Source organism: Rhagoletis zephyria, unplaced genomic scaffold (assembly GCF_001687245.7).
Source record: "Rhagoletis zephyria isolate East Lansing unplaced genomic scaffold, Rhagoletis_zephyria_1.1 Rzeph_scaffold_00170, whole genome shotgun sequence".
NCBI lineage: Eukaryota > Metazoa > Arthropoda > Insecta > Diptera > Tephritidae > Rhagoletis > Rhagoletis zephyria.
This window is the reverse complement of record NW_016157254.1, coordinates 210,985-227,640: the sequence shown is the minus strand read 5'-3', so window position 1 is coordinate 227,640 and position 16,656 is coordinate 210,985. Positions and strand designations below refer to the sequence as shown.

At 40.8% G+C, this 16,656-nt stretch overlaps 1 protein-coding gene across 1 annotated transcript; it reads left to right on the top strand.

Annotated features, from left to right (window-relative positions):
- Nucleotides 1-7,084: 7,084 nt before the first annotated feature.
- LOC108356160 (uncharacterized) lies at nt 7,085-12,178 on the top strand. Its single transcript, XM_017607293.1, has 2 exons — nt 7,085-10,956; nt 11,002-12,178. Exons 1-2 carry the CDS (start codon nt 7,085-7,087, stop codon nt 12,176-12,178), a joined length of 5,049 nt encoding a protein of 1,682 aa, XP_017462782.1.
- Nucleotides 12,179-16,656: the final 4,478 nt, after the last annotated feature.

Genomic DNA, 16,656 nt, shown 5'->3' with positions numbered 1-16,656 from the left:
CTTTTCAATTCTTGTTACTTATTTTCCACTATTTCACTTTGCTAAGCAAACTACAATCAAGCGCAGCTATTCCGCTGCAATTCACTTGATCATGTGGTTGTTGGTTTTGTTGGTTTTTGTTAATATTTCTATTATTAGAATGTTTAACTTTTAGGTGTGCTCGTCCTTAAGTTATTTTTTTTTGTTATTTTTATGGCCTTATAACAATTATATTCAACAATTTTTATGAGCTCGAGGCCGTATTAAATGCAAACTTATTGTGGAAAAGCAACAATAATTTGAAAAAATGGTAGAAGTGATAGCTATTTCGGAAATCACCACATTTCCTCATTAGACTTCTTTCAGTAGGATTCGAACCGACGCGCTGCTTTCACTCATTTTCAGCAGAAGACTTACAGTGAAAATAACGAAGATCGGGTCACTATAACCTGCAGCCCCCATACAACTGATTGTTCAGATATCAGGTCTTTTATCATATCTCCTCCATTTATGCAGCTAGGAACATGAAATTTCGCACCATTTTCACTCATTATTAACAGAATACTTACAGTGAAAATAACAAGGATCGGGTGACTATAACATATATCTTCCATACATCTGATTGTTCAGATATGGGATTTTACTGTAAAACTCCTTTATTTGAACAGGTAAAACCGATAAATTTCGTAAGATATTTTATAAATAATAATACAAAGTCTACTGAGAAAATCGTCAAAATCTATGCTGTATAAGCTTTATCTACTATAGCACTGATTGTTCCAGATACCCATGGGCGTAGCCAGGTAGGGGCAGGGGGTGCTCGAGCCCCCCCCCCCTAACTTTCAAATTTTCCTTATATATATATAAAATAGTACCCTGAAATGCCAGCTTAATAGGGTCGAGCCAACCCCCCGCTCCCCCCCCCTAAATTTCATTCTGGCTACGCCGATGCAGATACCAGGTTTTGCGATATATCTCCTTTATGTAGGAAACTAAACCCAATAAATTGTGTTACCAGTTTACGTACCGATCACATAGCAGTGAAAATCACTTAGATTGGTGCCATATAAAGTATATCCTCCATACCTCTGATTGTTTAGAGGCGATTTTTTATATAAGTATGTAACTCCTCTATCGATGTATGCAGATGTATTCAAAATCAGTAATCTGTCAAACTAAAATTTGCAGATGTTCATGAAAGGTATGAAGCCTTCGGCATAGCCGAAGACAGCGCTGCTCTTACTTGTTTTAAATTATTGTTGCTTTTCCACAATAAGTTTGCATTTAATACGGCCTCGAGCTCATAAAAATTGTTGAATATAATTGTTATAAGGCCATAAAAATAACAAAAACAAATAGAAATAAAAATAGTGAGAAAATACCTTTCTACTGATACCTCACAAGTCTAAATCAGAATAGTTTTAGAGCCAGTTATTTAAGTTTTTCGTAAATCAATCGTTGAAAAAAGTTAAAAAAAACAGCATCAAAACTCTCATTATTACGATTCCGTTGAAAAGATTTTTGAATATTTTTATGCAGATTTTTTAAGCTTAATCTGTTTTATAATCTGAAGAGATACTATTTTTATTCATAAAAAACTCCATTTTTAGGGGTCTTTTCAAATCGGTCCAGCTCACGTAAATGTTAATATTTTTCGGAAATATTTTGGTGGACGTCATCAAATATAATAGATTTTGTAATCCCGGCGGAAAACCCGCAACTTTTTTTGGTGATGCAGTCTAATGTACATACATATATACTTTATGTGATATAAAGCAAAGTAGCTTAAAGTAAGTCACCAATAAACTCTGTGGTGTCACGGCCTGATTGCCTCGGCGAGGAGAAGGTTAATGTATATCTAGGTTAGAACACGTAAATGGTTGCCACCTAATACACAATTAAATTCAACTAAGGAAAATGAATTATTACAATATGGGTACCGATCGAAATGGTTTTGAAAAGGCTTTACTTGCAAACTCCATGAAGGGGACTGCCACCTGTTAAAAAAATCAAATTAAATTTCAATTAAAGGAAATAATTAAGATTGAAATATGCATCTTGGGTATGAAATATGTATGTTGGGTGTCAGACGAAAAGAAGATTATAGTTTGAAAACATTTTAAAGGGAATTGGCATTTGTTTAAAAAGCAGAATTTAATTTAATCATGCACAAGTTATATGAAATATTAAAATATGGGTGTCAAACAAAATAGTGTTAAGAAATCTTTAGGCTGGACATTAAGATTATTTTTGAAGGGTTTGAAGTGGCTTAAGCCACCTGTTTGAAACTTAAATTCAATTCAAATTATTCAATAGGGTAAACGAATTATTACAAATATAACTATCAATCGAAATGGCCTTAAAAAGGTGTCATTTATAACTAAATATATAAGCGTGGCCACCTGTTTAAAAATTAAAATTTAACTTAAATTAAGACATTTAGTTTATTGAAATGCATATATATCACACTCTGGGTCAGGCAAATGAGGTTGAAGAAGGATTTAGTTTGAAAATATTTTATATATGGTAAAAAAAAGAATAAAATATGAAATCCCCAATTGTTGGAGCAAAAATTAATTTCTTCAATAATTGTTGATGCAATGATATTGAAATAGAGTGATCTTCAGACAGTTTCTCTCTTATAGTTTTGTCATAGTCTCCGGGGATGTTTTCAAGGGATCCTTCACAGTCTAAAATACTTTTTATTGACCCGTTTAGCCGCATTTGCTTTGTATACAATTTTTCGATCCTGTCTGAGACTTCAACAAAATAACCTTTGATAAGAGATCGGAAAATGTGAGGGCCTTGAACTGCGCCATGCGCATTTTTCCCCATCTGGTTTTGGTGAAAACTTTTTATAGAAGTAGGTTGCATGAGGAAATGGATAAGCAACAAGAGCTTTCGAGGTGTGCATAGCTCAGTTGTTAGCGCTGCTGGCTTTGTATATCGTTGATGCAGTTTCTATTCTTGCTGAAGTCTAGAGAAAGAAGTCTGAAGAGGAGAGTGGTGATCTCCAAAAAAGCAGCTATGACTTTTACTGTTTTGACATGGTTGCAATTGCCATTTCTTCCTAAACGCAAATCGTACTACAAAGCTCAATCACCTTTATTAAATTAAACGTTTTTTTTCTTATTTTCTTTTAAAGTTTTTAGTTCTTTATTTAGTTACATAAAATTTCTCATTATCTTTAGTTCACTTGAGTGGGAAACGCTAACTACATTTATATAATTTTTAGCCCGCTAACGCCCCACAGTCCTCGACACGATACGAAGTCTTAACTTGGGTAGGTATTAACGCTTAAATCACGATTCTAAGTTGTTTTGATTAAATACCCAAATTTCAGTATTAATATTTTTAGGCCTAAAGGATAATAAGGAATTTTTTTTATAAAATGCGCTGTGTTCTACTTGTCAAACTCTTTCATTTGATATCCATATTGGGGAGATTGGGGTAAATATGTAATCCGCCATTTTGTGGCGGCGGTCATCTTGGATTTGCAATGATACTGAATGAGAGTGATTGTATTGTAATCAGAACTAAAAATGAGTACGAAATTTCAGATTAATAGGTCACCAGGAAACGGGTTAAATTTCATTCTTTATTAAAAATATTCTTATGAAAAATATTCTTATGAGAAATATGCAAGAATCTGCAAAATATAAGCAGATATACAAAAAATATGCAAATATGCAAAAGGTATTCAAATATGCAAAAATTTAAATACGCATGGGCATAAATCTTCTTAATTTTCAATGCAACGATTTTCAGTATTGGTCCAGGACCTCTTGGATGCTAAACAAAAATATGCAATTTCATAAACTTCCGATGTGTACTTATATGTATTGAAAATGAACGCTGTGCGTCACCAGATGTTGTTGGACAATAATTAAAACGTGATAATTCTCCATGTGAAAATATTGCTTCACACAATATGATTTTGTTGCTGATATTGAGGCGGAATGAATCTCGCTGATCAGCTCGCAACGCATGGAAACTGTTGAACAGATTTCGCTAAAAACGAACGCAAAGATTCTTCCTCTTTCGGTAAAATTTACATTGAATTTTTCAACCACCAAAAACCGGTTTAGCGCTAAACTTCACAATTGGAAAACAACAGCCGAAATATTTTTACGAGTATATATGTATAATAAAATTTTTAAATAGAAAATAACGGAACTTTTCCTTGTTTGTTAGCTTCCTTTTTTGTCAATTAAACAAACCAAAGATTTTGGCAGATGAAATTAGGTCCATTCAATATCAAAGAAATTTTATGAATTGTTAGTAGTACATACTTGCAAGTTTTTACTGGAAATACATTCTTTTTTTTTTTTTTGGATATGTAGACGCCACTCCAGTAGCACTTGAATTGGAAGGACGTGCATATTGTCCCTAAACCGCCAGGTTCTCCTTCAGATTAATGTTCCAATAGTACGACTTTTAGTAATTTTCAGCCGATAGAGTTGACAGTGACAATAAAAACGCCCTTATCCGCAACCCGGCAATGTCGAGGTTTCCGTGTGTCAATCCGTGGGGTAGCCAGACCTCAAGATGAGGTGTAATTTATAATTCGAAACAAAAAACTTTCGAGCTTTTGTACAAATGAAATTCACAAAACTAATTGAAAATGCAGTGGACTGGTTATAAAATCACCATGACTTAAACCTACAATTTTGTACATGTTGTTATATTAATATATAACTATTAATAACTCACATAAATATGTACATATGTTCAGTGTCAAGCTTACACATCCTTTGGGTTAAAATTATTACTAACTTTGTACTAAATGTCTGTATTTGTATATAATCTTATGCATCCGCATCTACTTAACAGTTAACTATATGAATGCCCATTTAAGTCACATATTCTACAACTAACATATGTCAGAATTTTTATTTAATTTTTTTTTTCCCCCCTATATGTACATGTTATATAAAGCATCTTCTATTATAATTACGAAAACACCTTATGTATATATATATATTTATTTATTTATTTATTTATTTAACGCCAATCGGCTTTATACATACAATAGAGAGAGAAAAAAAAAAAGAANCTTAATAAGTTGACTATAATACTTCAAATTTTTTGACTTCAGCAATTCCACTAAGCCACTGAATTTAGTAAAAATTTCAAACTCATTTCTTGCGGACTCAAGTGCCTGACATTCAAAAATAATGTGTTCCGCTGTGTCAGGAACATCACAAATTGAGCAGTGACCGGAGCGGCCAGGATTGAATTTGCTGATATAACTAGTAATTGCAATATGTGTGTCCAACCATAAGCTTAATCTCCATACTATTCATATTTACTTTACTGTCTTTAAACCATGGTTTCCTTATAATGTCAGGAGAGTATTCAGCGAACTTCCGACCTACTGTGCAATTTGACTCTTTAAATTCCATATCCCATTCCCCCAAGATAAGACACTGATGGCTAAGAAGAGCTTCATATGGAGTTAGACCAATCGATAAGCCTTGACCAACAGAGGCAGCCGTTTTGCCAGCTAGGTCAGCCCTCTCATTAAATTGAATACCCATATGACCTGGAACCCATATAAATCTAACTTCCCTCAACGTCTCCTGCTGTGCATACAACAGATTATGTATTTCCGAAACAACACAATTATTTGTGAACTTCTTGTCTAATTCTCCCAGGGCCGATAAACTATCCGAGAATATTGCCGCTTTAGCTCTTTTTTGCTTGCCGAACATAACCACCGCCTGTCTAATTGCAACAAGCTCACCAGTAATCGATGCATATTTCTCATCTAATCTATACAGATAAGAAACATTGCTATACAAATCGTAAACTCCACAACGAACCCTATCGCTGTCGTACGAAGCATCTGTAGAGTACACATAAAAACCTTCTTCAATCAATGAACTCTTAATTTCATTGTACATTGCAATAAGCTGAGATCTAGAGTAGTTCCGTTTAGATCCGGCAATACTATGCTTCTGAAAAGTCAGGCTAGCATGCCTCTTAAAATTGACATTTAGTACATAGCGCTATAGCTGGTATCGATTTGCGGTGTGCTTACAAGCATATGTCTAAAAAGTGCATTGCTAAACCATTGCTTTACTAGTTCCTTCACAGTTAACCATCTCGCCCTAAACAAAGGAGGTAGTTCGCCAGCAAGTGCAAACCTGGAGTGGATTGGAGCACTGGGCGGCACCCTAATACACCGCCTTAAGGTGTCATTAACAACGCACGATAATTTCTTATTATAACCACACGGAGCATTTGCCCAAGTAGTGCTGCCACACTCTGCCTTCGCCCTAACAAAAGTTTTATAAATATTTAAAGCAACCTGTTGAGTTCATGTATGCATTTTCTCAAGTTTATTAGTTGTATGATCACATAATGGTTAATGTCAGCAATGTAAGCACATACGGGTTAACGACTTTGACGTTCTTTTTGTTATGCCCTTTTTGGTTTGTACATTTTTGCACATTTATAATCACTCGTTGTTAATACCCGCTCGCTAAGCATCGTTTTTCCGCAATCTCCGCGAAGTTCACCCGCTTAATATTTCGTAGTTTATCTAACGCTTTACAAATTTAGCGCTATTGTTAGTGAATAAAGACAATTGAATTTAATGTTTATCAAACGCTTTTAATTTGGAACAAAGACGAGTTTCACCCGCAATTCGCCGCAACATATGCTGGTCCTTCGAGCCGGATTTGCTAATTCCGCTTGCTAGTTTGTGTGAATATTAAATATACGTACATACATACATACGTACGAGAAAAAGTCTTGAGTTTATAATCCGCAAATAAAAACTAAAGAAAACAGAGTGCTACCCGCAAGTGAACTAAAACAAAATACTAGAGCTATAATTGCGATCCCTGCTAAACACAAAAGTGCAACCCCAGTTAAGTAATTACGGCAAGTTACTTTAAGGCTAAAAAAAATCACGTGCGTGGATTTTAAACAAATAGAGCCGATTTCAGCGCATTAAATCGTTTGTTACATTGGTGCGGTCGTCCTTCCTTTAACCTTAAGAACCTCTATAAACCTAACGCGTCCTTCAATTGCCCTTTGCAAGTGCCAAATATTAAATATGTGACCTACGAACGACTCGTAAAAAGCAAAACGAAAAATGTCGAACTTCGTTAAAACGCGCGATTCTGCGCTCAATGCCATCAAGCGATATATGGCTAAGAGCACTGACGAAGCATTTTTAATGGACGCAGAAAGTGTTAAAAGTTATCTGCAACTCCTTAACGAACAGTGGGCTCGTTTCAATACCGCTCATGACGCGGTAGAACTCTCGTGCGGAAGTGATAATACAGAGGTCGAAGAAAATGTGCGAATTCAAGCCGAGACTTGGTATTCTACGGCTTTAGCCAATTTTAATCGCGTACAGAAGTGTCGTACCGAATCACACCCCTCGCCCGCTCAAATGCCAGTGTCTGCATCGATACGTCTGCCCAAAATGGAGCTGCCTACATTCTCGGGTGACTCCACAGAATGGATTGGTTTTTTTGATGCATTTTCTTCGCTGGTGGATAGTAATGCCGCATTGTCGCACGGACAAAAGCTGCACTATCTCCGTAGTTGTTTGAAAGGTGACGCGTTAAAAATTATAAGTGGCTTCAAAATATGTGACGCTAATTACGATGAAGCTTGGGACCTTTTGAAATCGCGCTATAAGGTCATGCGGGTAATAGTGGAAGGGCATCTCAGAGCTATAGCCGATGTTAAAAAGGCTACTAGTGATACTGCTGACACAATAAAAAGTGTAATCGACGCATTTCAACAACACATACGCGAACTTAAGGCTTTAGGTCGACCAGTAGAGTTTTGGGACGATTGGTTGGTACACGAAGTAGTAAACAAATTAGCATTCGAGACGCGTAAACAGTGGGAGCTATCACTCGTCAGTGATGAGCCTCCGTCGTTCGAGCAGCTGTCCACGTTTTTGGAAGTTAGGTGTCGGTCTCTGGCCATGCTTTCGTCGTCAACATCACTACCCACCAAGGGTAAAACCACTTCAGCGAGCAAGTCCACGAATGTGTTTCACGCAGTGCAGGAACAAAACAGCTCAGGTTGTACCTATTGTAAAGGTCCTCACAAAATATATAGTTGTGATAAGTTTCGCAACCTGGACTCAAACGCGAAATCGAAGTTTGTCAGAGAAGCGCGCGTGTGTACGAACTGCTTAAGCTCCGGTCATTACAAGGCAAAATGTAATAGCTCCTCTGCATGCAGGATCTGCCAGCAACGTCATCACACGCTGCTGCATAATGCCTCCTCTACAACTAACGTCACAACCACCGCTCATTTTGTCTACAATGCGTCTCCTGTCACGCCATCCCCTCTCGCACCGAATGCCGCACTACAATCAAACGCAAACACTTCATCCGCTATCGCCTCGTCCACAGGCTCCGCTGCTGCATGGACATCCTCGTATTTGAATGCTAGCTCCAACCCGCCGCGTCCAAAAGACAGAACTGTGCTATTGGCTACCGCCCTAGTCAAAGTCCGCGATTGTTGTGGTCATTGGCAAACCGCGCGCTTGCTGTTTGATTCCGGCTCGCATGCGTCCTTCGTAACTGAGGCATGTGTACAACGTCTAGGTCTACCACGAAAAGCGTCCGCAGTATCCATTACTGGCATCGGTTCGTCGCAAGGAGGCCGCTCTAGAGGTGAGGTATTACTTTCATTGTCGTCTTATTGTTTAGATGAATGCTTCCCTATCAACGCGTTAATCTTACCCAAGATTACAAGCGACTTGCCCACACAGACTTTGTCAGTTTTAGCGTGGCCGCATGTGCAAGGCTTATTCTTAGCCGATCCGCAGTTCATGAAACCCGGGCGTATCGACATTCTGGTTGGTATGGACGTCATGCAACAGCTCCTTTGCTCAGAAGTCCGTAAGGGTCCACCTGGTACGCCGATGACTCAGCGCACTGTCTTTGGTTGGACGCTATTTGGAAGCGTCGACGGAATAGAACCTGCTGCACCTCGCCTACAGTCGCTGCACTGCGATGTCCAGTTGGATAGAGCTCTTACTAGACTGTGGGAGTTAGAAGAAGCTCCGCAAAAGACCCACCTCACATACGAAGAGCGTCACTGCGAAGAACTCTTCGAAACAACGCACCAAAGAGCACCTGACGGTCGCTTTGTAGTTGAACTGCCGCTGAAGACCGACGTACTTCTGGGCGATTCGCGAAGTTATGCTGTCCAAAGCCTACTACGCATCGAGAGGCGCCTTGCTCGGGACGACGACCTGCGGCTACGCTACAATGAGTTCATGCAGGAACTTCTCGACATGAATCATATGGAGCTCGCACCAGAATCAACGAATCAAATGTTTTACATGCCGCATCACCCTGTTGTAAAGGATTCGAGCGTTACCACTAAGCTGAGGGTCGTTTTCAACGCGTCGGCTAAAACTGCCACCGGAAATTCGCTGAACGACGCATTATTTGTCGGTCCTCAACTGCAGCAGGACTTATTTTCAATTTTAACGCGTTTTAGAACGCATCGCTATGCACTGACCGCGGACATTGCGAAAATGTACCGCCAAATATGCGTAGCACCGAAGCACATTGATCTACAGCGAATTGTATGGCGTCGAGATCCGAGTTTACCCATACAAGACTATCGTATGCTGCGCGTAACTTACGGCGTGGCAGCCGCGTCTCATCTAGCTGTGAGATCGCTACAACAAACCGCAAAATATTCGCACATTTGTGAGAAAGCTTCTGCTGTCATCCACAAAGACTTTTACATGGACGATCTCATCACTGGTACATCGTCCAAAGAAGAGCTGCTACTTTTACAGCAAAATGTCTCCGAAATCCTGAAAGAAGGTGGCTTCGAGCTTCGAAAGTGGGCATCGAATTGTGCGGAACTTTGCGAAAAAATATCAAATGCATCGAAAACAATATCTCACTACTTAGTCGACGGTGAGGATGTCCATGCTTTGGGTCTAGTGTGGAATACAGCAGAGGATTACCTAACGTTCGTGGTTAATTTGAAGAAGCCACCCGCTATTTTAACGAAGAGAACCTTTCTATCTGATGCTAGCACGCTTTTCGATCCTCTGGGACTGCTCGCTCCAGCGACGATAAGATCGAAAATGTGGTTCCAGGAGATTTGGCGTAACAATGTTGGTTGGGATGACGTCATTCCTGACTCTACTGCAATGAAGTGGTTGGAACATCGCTCGGAGCTGCAACTTCTTTCGAACTTGAAGGTAACTCGCTGGATTGGCTCAGGTGCAACTGGATCATTCACTGAGCTGCATATCTTTGCTGACGCGTCCGAACGAGCTTACGCCGCCGTTATGTACGCGCGCACCTTGCAACCCGACGGCCGGGTCACTGTTGCGCTGATCTCGTCGAAGTCCAAAGTAGCGCCGCTTAAAACAACAACGCTGCCCCGTCTAGAACTATGCGCTGCGCATCTCGCTGCTAAGTTGGTGCAAAGCGTGTTACACAGTTGGGACGATCTCCGCTATCCGCTGTATGCCTGGACGGACTCCACAATCACGTTGGCGTGGATACAAGCGCATCCTAGCAAATGGCTGACGTTCATCGCCAATCGGGTCGCTGACATTCAGGAAATTCTTCCTCCTGAGTGTTGGAACCATGTCCGCTCGGAACTGAATCCAGCCGATTGTGCCTCGAGAGGTATAACTCCATCTGAGCTGCAGCATCAACAACTGTGGTGGACGGGCCCCGAATTCTTGAAGAGCACTGACCAGTTCTGGAAACAAACCTCGTCTAAACAGCACACAACCGAGATAGGCGTTCGAAGCAAAGTCGTTGCTCATGTTACGAGCTCAAACGAGCACTGGCCTATAATGCTGAAGTATTCGTCGTTTTCCAAACTGCGCCGTGTCATCGCTTACGTGCTAAGGTTCTTTGTCAACGCTCGAGTGAATACTCGGCTCAATGCTGCTAGGCGATTCGGTCCTCCGAGTTGTCAAGAGTTATCCGAAGCTGAACTGCGCCTGATCAGGTATACCCAATCATTCTATTTTTCTAACGAAATCTCTCTTTGCAGCGCAAAAAGGCCAATCCCGCTTCGCAGCAGTCTTTTGCGCTTGCAGCCATACCTCGATGAGAAAAACGTCTTGCGTGTTGGAGGTCGTTTGAAGCATGCTGCAGTTACGCCTGATGTAAGGCACCCAGTCATCCTGCCAAAAAACTCTCCGCTTGCAAAATTAATCGTCCACGATATTCACGAGTTCACGTTACACTCTGGACCCCGCATTATGCAGACCGTCTTGCAACGCCGATACTGGCTTATTGGTGCTCGCAGCCTTATACGTAGCATATATCATAAATGCGTGAAATGCACCCGTTTAAACCGCAATCTCGCCACACAATCTATGGGAGATTTACCTGCAACTCGTACCACCTACGCTCGTTGCTTTACCCGCACCGCTGTCGACTTCGCTGGACCTTACTTATATAAGTTCACCCATGGTAGAGGAGCGAAGGCGACCAAGGGCTACATTTGCTCATTTGTATGCATGTGCACTGGTGCCATGCACTTGGAGTTTGTTGGAGACCTGTCAACACCAGCGTTTCTGAATGCGCTCAAAAGATTCATAAGCCGCCGGGGCTACTGCAGAGTCATGTCGTCTGACAACGGCACGAATTTCGTCGGCGCTGAGAAAGAACTTCGAATTGCATTCCAGCGGTGCATGGAAGATGCTAAACTACGTTCGTTCTTTGCCGACTCAAACATCGAGTGGCGTTTCAACCCTCCGTCTGCACCTCATATGGGTGGATACTGGGAAACAGGCGTCAAGCGCATTAAGTATCACCTGAAACGCGTACTGGGTGCAACTCTACTGTCCTATGAAGAGTTCAACACGCTGTTGACAGAAGTAGAGGCCTGCGTAAACTCCCGCCCGCTCTGTGACAACTCTGCAGCTGCTGATGACTTAGAGGACCTAACTCCTGGTCATTTTGTTATTGGCGAACCACTGAAGCCAATCCCAGAACCTGAGGGTCAAGGGTTCTGTGGAAATCTTCGTCAGCGGTGGCAAACTATTCCTGCCATGAGGCGACATTTCTGGCGACGTTGGAGAGACGAGTATCTCGTCAGTCTACAGCGTCGCACCAAGTGGTTTCGTTCCTCGCGCAACATCGAAGAAGGTGATGTGGTTGCGGTCTGCAACGAGCCTACCCCTCCGACGAAGTGGACGCTGGCAACAGTGATGGGCGCGTAATAGTGGTTACGTTGAAGACACCGCAAGGCGAACTAATTCGGCCCATAATTAAGCTCTGCCTCTTACCAACGTAAGGAGATATATTTCATGAAGAAGTCTAGTATATAGTAACTTATCTATAATTTTAATTTGAATTTCTGCCAGTATTAAATTGTTTATGCATTTGTAACTTTTATATTGAACGTATCAAGATAGTTCAAGCGCGGCGGTATGTTGAGTTCATGTATGCATTTTCTCAAGTTTATTAGTTGTATGATCACATAATGGTTAATGTCAGCAATGTAAGCGCATACGGGTTAACGACTTTGACGTTCTTTTTGTTATGCCCTTTTTGGTTTGTACATTTTTGCACATTTATAATCACTCGTTGTTAATACCCGCTCGCTAAGCATCGTTTTTCCGCAATCTCCGCGAAGTTCACCCGCTTAATATTTCGTAGTTTATCTAACGCTTTACCCGCAGTAATTATTGTACAAATTTAGCGCTATTGTTAGTGAATAAAGACAATTGAATTTAATGTTTATCAAACGCTTTTAATTTGGAACAAAGACGAGTTTCACCCGCAATTCGCCGCAACACATGCTGTTTTTTTTTTTTTAACATTAAGGTGCCAGACCAGCCTTAATAGAGGTAAGGCGCTTTATTAGGTTGGTCGCCGGAACAATTTCCTTCCTGATTTTTATAACGTGGTCCCTCAATGCACCAGAAGCACAAACAATCCTTCCAAGAAATTTCAACTGTCTCCCCTGATCCATATTACCCTTCTCCAGCCTTAAGGAAAAAGAGTTTCTACAGCCCCTCACCATGTACATAAACTTTGTTTTTACAATGTTAATTTTTAAACATAGGCCAAAACACGCACTATTGAACTAAACAAGCTTCTCTTGTAAATTTTTAAGGGCTCCTGCAGTCGTTCTGCAGGTGGAGACAAGCAGAAAATCATCCGCAAATTGAAAGATGTGAGTGCTTGGAGATAGGCAACTCTCCTGAGGCAACCCATTCTCCACCACAATTTCACTCTTTCCCAAAATCAGAGTCCTCCTATGTAGAAAGTTGTACATCCAAATATAGATTTTTGGATGAACACCATATTCATTGAGCAATTTGATTAACTTGACAATATCCACACAATTATACGCATTAGAGAGATCGAGAGCACAGACAAAAACCTTCCTCTTATACTTTTCACTACCAATGACCTGCAAACATTCATTTAAACACGTAGCCATTGACTTATTCGTCCTATAGGCAAAACATCTAGAAGGAATATTCTGATTTGATTCCAGGTATTCAGTGAGCACCTCCTTGACCACCATGTTAATGCTTTTTATCATAACAGAAATTAAAGAGATGGGTCTGAAATTTTCAATCTCATCTACACTGGCATTACCCTTCGGAATCGGGACAATCCTTATTCAACGCCACGAGTCTTCAATTTGGTTCTCATCAAAATGAAACTGCAACAACCAAACAACAGACGCCCATGCTCCTTCAGGAATCGCCTTCAACATTCTATACGCGATTTTATCGTATCCACCAGCCGACGATTTTTTCTTAGAGATATACACCGAAAGCTGTGGAAAAACCCCGCCACAATACAAAGCTTGCAAACCAGATGCAGATTGTAAACTGACCACCATGACATCAAGTGAAGGGGAGTTAACATTGACTACCTGATTACTAAGAAAATTTAAGTATGCCACTCCGACACCGAATTCCTGTTCATATTTTTTACATTATTGATGAAGAACCAGGCCCTTCTCGTGTTTGGTTGCGCACTCAGTTCCTCAACAGCGTCAAGGAAGTTTGCTTTTTTCGCCTCCTTGACCAGTACTTTCCACCTCTCCAACAACCTACAAGCTTTCTCAATGTCTTCAATTTTGTTAGTCCTTCTTGCTTTACACCGCGCTGCATTAAGAAGTCTGTATTCTTTGGCCAGTGCATCATTCCACCAAGATTTGGGAGAGTGTTTAAATTTATTTATTTATTTGCCTGGCTTCAGCAAAGGACTCAGTCAACCCCTGAATGTTGCTAACACCATTGATTTTTCCTAGTTCCCTGTTCAATAAATGTTTAGATACAAAATGAAAAGGCTGCTTTGAGCTACCACCTACATCTACAATAATGGGACAGTGATGGCTCCCACCGACATACATCGCTTTGCACATCCACCCTACACCAGCCGGAATATTCGCAAAAGTAAGATCAAGGACACTGCTGTGTCCGCCACCCGTCAACACTGAGTGCCTAAAATACGTCTTGGACCCATCATTCAAACAACGCATTTGAGAACACCCAAGAAGTTCACCCAACACTCTCCCCTTTAGGGAGTCCACAGTATCACCCCACCTAATCATTCTCGCGTTAAAGTCCCCCAACAACAGAACATTTTCGTGAGCATTCAAGAATACAAACAACTTTGAAATCTACACACAACAAATTGTCAAATTACATGTAATCTCTTGTAGTGCATCAATATCTATCTGATTATGTATAATGAAGCTGTCAATATAACTTTTATTAGTTTTAAGACTCTGGCAGTTATATCGCAGAACTTTCACCACAAGTAATATTATTATTTCTCACCCTGTCCATTCTCTCATCGATGGCTTCACCCTCTCCATCATTATACTTCAGTGCAGCAATAACCGAGATGAGCGGATCATCTTTGTTAAAACGAAATCTGTTGCATAGTGCATTGATAATCTTGTCAATCTCCGACACTTTTGACCACCCAGTTTTTTCCCACGCGAGAACTTTTGGTGTTCTGGGATACAAAACTCTATCTGATCGCCCAGATCTTATAACAACCGTATTATATCTTATCTTAACTAAACGCTTGTTAACCTCCATATCTTCATTAATAATATTTGACGCACCCTTACCCAAAACAGGGAAAGCATTCTCATAGTCAGCTAAAGCCTCAAACCGATTAATCGAACTAAACTGCGAGTACGACTCATATACCTCCTTCTTCGTAAGTTTCTTAATCGTCGTCACCTCGACAATCTCTTTCTCCTTCTTCCAACTAGGGCATACACGGCTGTTCACCGAGACCTCAACCTCGTCACCACACAAAATAGACTTCCTATTCGCACAGTTCTCATTACACTTACCCTCAATCCCACACATGATGCACCGAGTTTTGGACCTACACCCAAGTCGCGTATGCCCCAAACGGCCACAATTGTAACACTGCTTAACGTGCAGTAATACCTTACAGCACGTGAAGTAGATTTGCACACTATCAGGCAACTGGTTACCTCCAAAGGTTAGTTTCACCGTCTGAGTGGTTAAAAATTTGTTCCTATCCTCTCTATCCCGTCTCTTTAGCCTATACACTGCAGTCACTTTAATATCAGATTTGATGCTTTCCAGAATCTCCACATCAGTCATAGCCTCTGGTATATACCGCACAACCCCACAAGTTTCAACAAAGGATCTAGGGATGAAGGGTCTTATGTTGGCCCTAATAAGATTTACATTATTCAAACATTCATTTGCAGCTTTCACAGATAGAGAAACTATCTTATAAAGCGTCCTACCGACTGCTCGTACCTCATCAACACCCTCTATACAAAAGTGATTGATTTTGTTCCATATAGCCGTGGGTAACACAGTGCGGCGCCGCACCATTGTGCTGATACCGAGAGTTGAGTTACTGGCGCCGATACCGATTTTCGCAACTCTGTGACGCAATGGCGCCAGCAACACCGGAACACTAACAACACCGGGCGGCGCAAGGAACCAGCAAAGAACACACAAAACGAGGTGACACTTGTAAAATGTGCAGCACAAGGCGAATTTTTACAAGGTGGTGCTGCTAAAATTAGCCGCGGTCCTTCTGAATGTGAAAATTATGTGTTTGTTGTATTTTTGGGTTTTGAACTTGGCTTGTTTTTGCCCAACCGATACCACCTTGTATTAATTCACCTTAGTTCAACACCGGAACACTGACAACAGCGGGTGTCGCAAAGAACACCCGAAATAGAAGTGTCTCTTGTAAAATGTGCAGCACAGCTAGAATTCGTCGCGGTCCTTCTGAATGTGAAAATGATGGGTTTGTTGTATTTTTGGGTTTTGAACTTGGGTATACTTGAGTTTTTTCTCAACCGATATAACCTTGTATTAATTCACTTTGGTGCAACGTGCAGCAATAAAGGAAATAAGCTTTAGCCTGAAGAGGCGCAATTGCGCCAACACACTGTGCTGATTCCGACAGTGGCGCTGGAGTTAGTGTGTCAGAGCCAAAAAATTTGCGCCGTTACCCAGGCCTAGTTCCATAGGAATACACCATTTTTCATATTATTATTCGCGAACAATTGTCATTGCGATGTGTCCAAGAGGACAGCAACCACTCCCCTGTAATCCGCTGGAAACATAATTCCCTCCTTATTAGGAACCACCCCAGAACCCAAACCACTACCGCTCTGTACAAAATTTTCTCCTTGCCCCATACTCAAGCCTTCAATATTGGA

Bases quoted from the DNA above. Each gene is read 5' to 3' on its own strand.
- LOC108356160 (XM_017607293.1), top strand. From the start codon at position 7,085: ATGTCGAACTTCGTTAAAACGCGCGATTCTGCGCTCAATGCCATCAAG. The intron at 10,957-11,001 runs GTATACCCAATC...CTCTCTTTGCAG, and splicing joins GCTGAACTGCGCCTGATCAG to CGCAAAAAGGCCAATCCCGC.